The following is a 7230-nucleotide window of genomic DNA, read 5'->3' as shown; positions in this document are numbered from 1 at the left end:
ACAGCTCAAATGTCTACGGTTGTCCTTTTGCATCTCAATGTGACTAATTATGACAGTTTAGAGAAGGCAAAAACCTGACAATGCTCTGGTGTCAAAGCCAGTCAGCTTTCTCAGGAACGCCAACAATAAACCTGGGATTTTTTCATAGATATCTACAGCAAAATCAGATTACATCAAAATAGCGAATTGTGATTGATTTCATGATGCATTTGTATCTGGACATGTTTGATTGTATCTTTGGGAAAGTGGGAGATTAGTCATTTCTTCTTTCCAATTTCTCTCTGCATATAGCTCCTGCATTTGTATTACAGGTAATCCTCCACTATAGCTTAGCTATGGTTCAAAGTTATGACAAATCTCCCCCAAAAGCTACCTAACCATTATATGATTTAACAACCTGATTTTGAAGTTGCAATGGACGCATCTCCATCCTGGGATCACATGACTGAATTTTGGTTGCTTGGTAATTAAATCTTGCAATTAAATCTCTCAAATTTGGTATTTTATGTGGAAATTGTATATGACATATGATGAAAGACATTATCAGTGCACTGATGATGATGATGATGACGATGATGATGGTGTTATCTAGTTTGGGTAATGAAACATTTGCAAGAAAACAACCAAGCTCAGAGAGTACCAAGGACCCCTCATTTTAACCTTGGGCTACAAATATTCTCCTTTAAAGGCAATTATGTTTCTAAAATATAGTATTTTAACTGGGATTCATATTTCTTTTAGTATGACACCCTTCCCTTTTTGTTTGTGTGACCTTTTGGATTCCCCAAAGATGCTTCAGAGCATGTGAAGATGCAGATGCAACATTTTCCTGCAATTCCTTAAAGCAATCCCACTTTTTCCCAAGATCATACAGCACTTAGGAAAGGACACAGCCCTTTTAAAAAATTGTAGACAGGTGCCAGTTTGTCAGTCCTATACAATTCTACACATATTTGGGTAATTGAATCCAAAGTAGTGCAGTCCAGTTAATGAACCACTGCAGATATACATAAAAGCTTAATGGTGTGATGTTACATATAACTCAGTATCAGTCTACTCATGGTTTAAGATGCTTCTTCTTTAAATGTCTTAAGAACATTATGTAGCAACAAGGAAGAAAGCTTTTTGATGGTAGCATTCCATTTCTGTATTCTTCTCCTGATTACAATATGTTGCTGATGATCTTAAGAGGTTTATTTCAGCATTTGTTTATACAGGTACTTCAATTGGCTGATATATTTGCCTATACTAGATTTGCATTCTTGGTCATTTTATGATAACACTTGAGCACAATTTTTTTTTATCATACATGTATTTGTTGCTGTTCATGAGAATAAATAATAAATTTATCATTTTATATTGCTACACCACTTCCTGTACAACCATCTTGATTTCTAAAATATAAAATGCAATAATAAAATCAGTAAAACAATGTAAAAGCATGCTCAATAAAAAGGTGAAGGAAAACGAAAATAAAAATAAATTATCCACGCACCTAGCATTCTGAAAGAAAAAAGATATGGGAAGAATTACAAAGATCTAACCTTACCATAGAGCAGGCCTATGTATTAGTAACCACCAGATGGCACTGTACTATCATCAGCACTGGTGATGCTACCTGGTCAGGTAATGTCTGTGAACAAACTCCGGAGGCACCAAGGACTCCACAGTCCAACCTTGAGCTTCATATATTCTCTATTTGTACTGTGCTATTCTTAGCACATGAAACAAGGCCTCTTCCAATGATCTCAAGTGTTTGACCAGTTCACACAAGTAACCTAGCCAACTCTTAGCGAGTTAAATGTCCTAAATGCGAGCCAGTTTGGGATAGTGGTTGTTGCGGTATAATGGTTAAAGCCAGTGGTGGGATTCAGCCAGTTCGCACCACTTCGGCAGAACCCGTAGCTAATTTTTTGTTGCCCAGGCCTAGAAGCAGCATCCACACAGAGAACTGGTTGTTCACATATTTGAATCCCAGCACTGGTTAAAGCACTGGCTAGAAACTAGGAGATTGAGAATTCTAGTCTTGCTTTAGTCCAAACTCTCTGTCTCAGTCTCTCTGTCTGTCTGTCTGTCTCTCTCCCTCTCTCTCTCAACATATATTTCTGGGTATAGAAGTCATTAGACCGTTTACTGACTGAGAGCTGTAAGAGCGCCCCTAATTTGCCTCAGCAGAGGGTATATATAGTATTCAAAATGAGATACAGGCATTTTCAGAGGCAGTCAAAATAATTGATATAATCATAGACTTGAAACCCTGCTCATTATGTGTGCGCAACATGTGTTGTTCAATTGTCCAGTTCTACCTACTATTTTGAAACAATTAACTTTTCTGCAAACATTTCTGGTGGAAAAAGATGTTTCAGATGTGGTGTTAGTGTGTGCTTGCTCTACCTCTCAACATTCCTTAAAGAAGTCACACTTTTTCCTGGGCTTGCATTAAGGTTGTGTAGTCCTGGGAAAATATACTTTTGAGTTAAAGAGGTATTGAGGAGATAGCAATGCAAGCCCAGAAAAAGTTTATAGTTTCATCTACCCATGATGGATCCAAACCAGTGGTGGGATTCAAATATGAAAACAACTGGTCCTCTGTGTGGATTCCGCTTCCGGAAGTCCATTCTGGGCCTGGGCAACAAAAAATTAGCTACCAGTTCTGCTGAAGTGGTGCGAACTGGCTGAATCCCACCACTGATCTAAACTACTTTTTTATTGTGCATCTGAAGATTGTACACATCTAATCTGGAAGCAAAGTTGTTTAATGAAGAGAGAAAAACACTCAAAGAGGACATAAGGCAGAATGCTGAAAAGCCTGCCCATATATGTTGATATAGCTCAACCCACTGCAGAGGAATCAGTCTGTGCACTGTCTGCTGACTGGCTTCTGAAGCAATTGTCCAAGTCATGTTTCTTATATATTTTTAAATTTTGGTTTTACTCTAATTTTCTTGTTTTGATAGTTGTGAGCCACACAGTGAGTCATTGGAAATCACCTCCTGAACAGATGGGCTGTATACAAGCCTATTAAATAAATTGGAAGTTGAAAGATATTCAAGGTTAATAAAGTAATAAGGTTTAGCAACCTTTTGAAGGAGGATGAAGACAGGAAGAGAGAGAAAGCCAATTTAAACCTGAAAAAAGAGCTGGTTTCTGCCAGCTTTGTGTTGATGAGACCATCATAGTTCTTTTGCTGCTTCTGTTGAAAAGGCACTTCATATATTTTATTTTCTAGAAGATGGTGCCATTCTGCCTATTCCAACTCAATTTTGCTGCTCCCTGCAGGGTATTTTGAAGTGTTGCTGGTCACAGTCACTTGTCATCAGCATTGTTACCCAAGCAATATTGTTAGCAGAACATGAAGCTCTCTCATTATTGATGGCTCCCCCTTTAACTCCAGCTTGATACATCAGAAAAGTTTTCCTTCTTTCTCCTCCTGCATAGACAACAGCAGGTCCCAGGAGTGGAATGTCCCTGTCTTTCTGAAGTTTAGGCCATTTGAAAGCTGGAGAAACCCACGAATGAAAGCACCTGAAATCCTTACGGTGCATGCCAGATATTAATGACAGAGACTGTTGCTGGTTTTTATGACGGGTGATACTCAGTGGAAGTGGACATCATTCAGGGAATAATCCATAAACTATTTTGCTTAACAAAAGTATGAAAAGCACAGAGCAACACGTTTGCTGGCCTTTTTTTTTTTTTTTTTTTTTAGACAGAATAGAGCCCCGAGGCGCAAATACGAACTCTTTGTAGCAAACTGTTTTACTGGCTCAAGAACTAGCATCCCCGTGGCAATGTAATACCGCCCGTATTGATGCCTTATATGGACGATTGATTCCACATTTTCCCCCAACATTCTTATCCAATTTCACGGAAAGAAAACTCTTCCCCCCCCCCCTCCGGCCCCAGGAAAAAGACACTGAAGCGCAAAACTCCAGGCGAAGAGCTCACGCGCTGGGTCCGGGGCGAGGCGGCAGTGGCCGCGCGTGCAGCTGTCCCTCGTGACCAGATCGCATGTCGGTTCCAAGGCTGTTCTTTGGCGCCTCAGAGTGGCGGCGCTGGCTCGTCGCACCGCCCCGAGAGGCGCTTGTTTGTCTCCACCTTCTCCTTCTCCCTCCCCACCTTTTCCCCGCCGCAGGGCCAGGCTAAGCTCAGGCGGTTGAGAGGGGAGGCCCCAGAGGAGGAGTCCGTGGCATGTACTGAACTGCCCTCTCCGTCTATCAGCCAGCGCTGTTTCCTTCTCTCGGACGCGCTTGAGGTATCTCCAGCTGTTGCCTCCAACCTCCAGTTCCTATGGCCGGACGCGGCGGGTTTCCCCTGATTCCGCCGCCCCCGGAGGGACCATCGGCGGCTATCTCAGTGGCAGCGGGCGTCCCTTCGCCTGCTGTCCCAGCACCGGGAAGCGGGCTTTTGCGAGGACCCAGTCCTGCTGGGGCTGGATCATATCGGCCCATGGGCCACGGAGCTCAGTTCCAAGTAAGTGGGCAGGCGCGCACGTGTGCATGTGTTGTCAGTTCGGGAAAAGTGCGGAAGCAGTGGCGCGACCCCGACGGGAGCCCTCTGAATTTACAGAGTTATGATTCCCATCATCCGCGAACTGGGAACAATAAGAGTTATAGTCCAAGTTATGTGCAGGTCGTCTCTTTGAGAAAAGTCACTCTGGAGGCTTTCACAGTTAGGAGACACGTGAAGAGACTGGCAGCTGTAGCAGGGGCGTCAGTATCTATTAGGAAAAAAATTATGGGCATCTTTTCAGAGAAGGGGGTATTTTAACGAAATGGAACATATGAGTGAGAATAAACGACATATGTTAGGTGGGATGAAGAAATTGCATTTTCTTTGCGGGAAACAGAGACATCAGAGACAGCAACATTTCGGTTCCTTGGGTTGCTTATTAGAAATTGCTGAAGGGTCGAAAAGGTGAAACAACTTATTTTGTAATGGTCAAAATCTAAGTCTACAAAATTATTAAATTTTTAATAAATTAATGCATTAAATATTTTTTATTTATTTGATTTCTATAGCCACTTCTCGGTGGGTGGTTTATAGTTCTAAAATTATAAAGCAATTAAAACAATTAAAAAAAAACAATAGAGAATCCACAAAATAAATTTTAGTTAGGCTACTATAATTTGTATGGGTTTATTTTTAATTTTACTTTGACAGAAATTGGTAATTTCTACTAATTTAAATAAATATTTAATGTTTCCTTATGTTTTTGAGGAAGCCTTAAGATCTGAATAAATAGATGTGCTCTAATGGGGCGGTGAAAGACAGTTGAATATTGGCTTGCATGTGCCATCTGGTCTGTCTTAGGCCTATGGTTGTGGCAAGAGGAGGTGGAGTTTGCACTGCAAATTATAGGTCTGTTTGTGTAATACTGTTTACGGGTATTCAGGAGAAATTTTTTCTATGTTTAATGGAGTATGTTATTCCATCCTAATAAGTATGTGTAAGATTGCAACCTTACAGTGATTTTGTGGTGATTGAATTCTGTGAAGGTTGAAAAGTTTTGCAATTGGAAAACAAATTCTTGGTTTTTAAAGGTAATAAAAGCCTTTTGTAGTTTTCTCCCCTCAGTCCTTCCTTGCCTGAAAGTTAAGGCTGAATGATTACATTGTTTTCCATTTCTCTTAATATCGTCTTTTTAATTAATATGCTACTTTAATGTCTATTTTAATTTTGCTTGAATCAAATTGTGCTTCATTTTTTATATTGTTTTGAGATAGTGACATAGACATGTAATAAATTTTTATATCACTTGCTATCAACTAGAATCACGTGGATGTTTATTTAATTGCCTAAGAACTTGGATATTAAGGGATATTAAAAAGATGGAGACTATGAAAGCAAGCAACATTTTACTTAAAGAAAGATCTGAAATATTTTCCATGAAACTTGAGTGTATATATTTTGGCTTGTGTATTTTATTGGAAAGGAATTTTCCCATTCTCTGGGATTCTTGATTATACAAGAGTTTGTATATTAGAAGAATTGAGTCTTCAGCAGTATTTGAGTACCCAGATAATACACTTTTAGTTTGAATGTAAGGAATGAAAGAAAATATAGCATCGATGTCAAAAGAACTTGCAGACTACTGATGATTTAAAGTAATGTTAATACACTCCCTAAGGCATTGCAGTATATATCCACAAGGAGATTTCTGACACCTTAAGTGCTTAAACTTTTTGGGATAATAATTTATTGGCGATATTTTATATTCATCAATCAAATAAAAATGATATTGATTTGAAGAATATCCATAGAATATATTTTATAAGCCATTTAAAAATAATTTGAGTAAACCGTCTCCTCCCTATTTTTGACATAGCCATGCCAACATTGGAAAGAGAGATTTTCTCCATGGTTTATTTTGATTTATTTAATTTATTTATCAATTTTATTTGCTGCCCATCTTGTAGTTCAGGTGACTCTTAAATATGTGATTTTCAAAAAGTAAGATTAATGTATTATCAAGTTGGTATAGTTTCTGAACTACCAAACTAAACAGACCAATTGTCACATTTAGAATTTTCCCAGGAACTTAAAAAAAATATCTGCCATGTGACTCAGCTCCAACACCTGGGTAGGTGTGTGAAAGTAAGCTGCTTACTTGATTCTTTACACACCTGGTTGACTATATACTGTATATATTGCTAATGGGACATGAATTAGACTCAATACAAGTCAGTTAAGAATTTCTTGCAAAATGTAGATTTATTTAATTATGTAGTTTATATATTACAGTTAGGATGTGATTTGGATTCAGAAACAGATGAGTATTTTGGAGCATGTGGAGAATGTGGCATCCATCTATAACTTTTAAAGCAGCCTTCTTTTCCCAGATTCAAGTTGTTATGGAACCTAGGAAAAGTCACATTTGGTTTAAGGAATTGCAGATAAGTGTTACGTTTGTGCCTTGTCCACTCTGAAGCAGTTTTGCCTTTAAAACCAAAACATTGCACTGCTATGTTATATATTACTTTTTCATCAATTGGCTTCAAACAATTCAAAAAACTTTAAAAATATAATCAGCTATATCGAAGTAGTAAAATACTGTATAAAATTAAAAGCTGAAATAGCAAATATTTCAACTCTCCAACAAATAGCAAATATTTCAACTTTCTAACAACATACCTTATATTAAAGGTGTCTGATTTATTTGTAGATACATATGGTATTATAATGTAATCAAATACAAAATATTATTATACATTCCAATTTCTCAGTATA

General features: G+C 38.3%; 1 protein-coding gene across 1 annotated transcript in view; it reads left to right on the top strand.

Moving 5' to 3' along the window:
* The first annotated feature begins 4136 nt into the window (after positions 1–4136).
* Positions 4137–7230, top strand: part of SMARCD2 (SWI/SNF related, matrix associated, actin dependent regulator of chromatin, subfamily d, member 2) — an 85836-nt gene continuing 82742 nt past the window's right edge. The window contains exon 1 of the mRNA XM_039361234.1: positions 4137–4473. Coding sequence (XP_039217168.1) covers positions 4291–4473 — 183 coding nt within the window. The 5' untranslated portion in view covers positions 4137–4290. The remainder of the gene's footprint in view (positions 4474–7230) is intronic.

Source organism: Crotalus tigris, unplaced genomic scaffold, assembly GCF_016545835.1.
Source record: "Crotalus tigris isolate CLP2741 ecotype Arizona unplaced genomic scaffold, ASM1654583v1 scf7180000019221.656610, whole genome shotgun sequence".
Classification (NCBI taxonomy): domain Eukaryota; kingdom Metazoa; phylum Chordata; class Lepidosauria; order Squamata; family Viperidae; genus Crotalus; species Crotalus tigris.
Note: the sequence above shows the minus strand (reverse complement) of the source record. Positions and strands in the feature narration are given on the sequence as shown.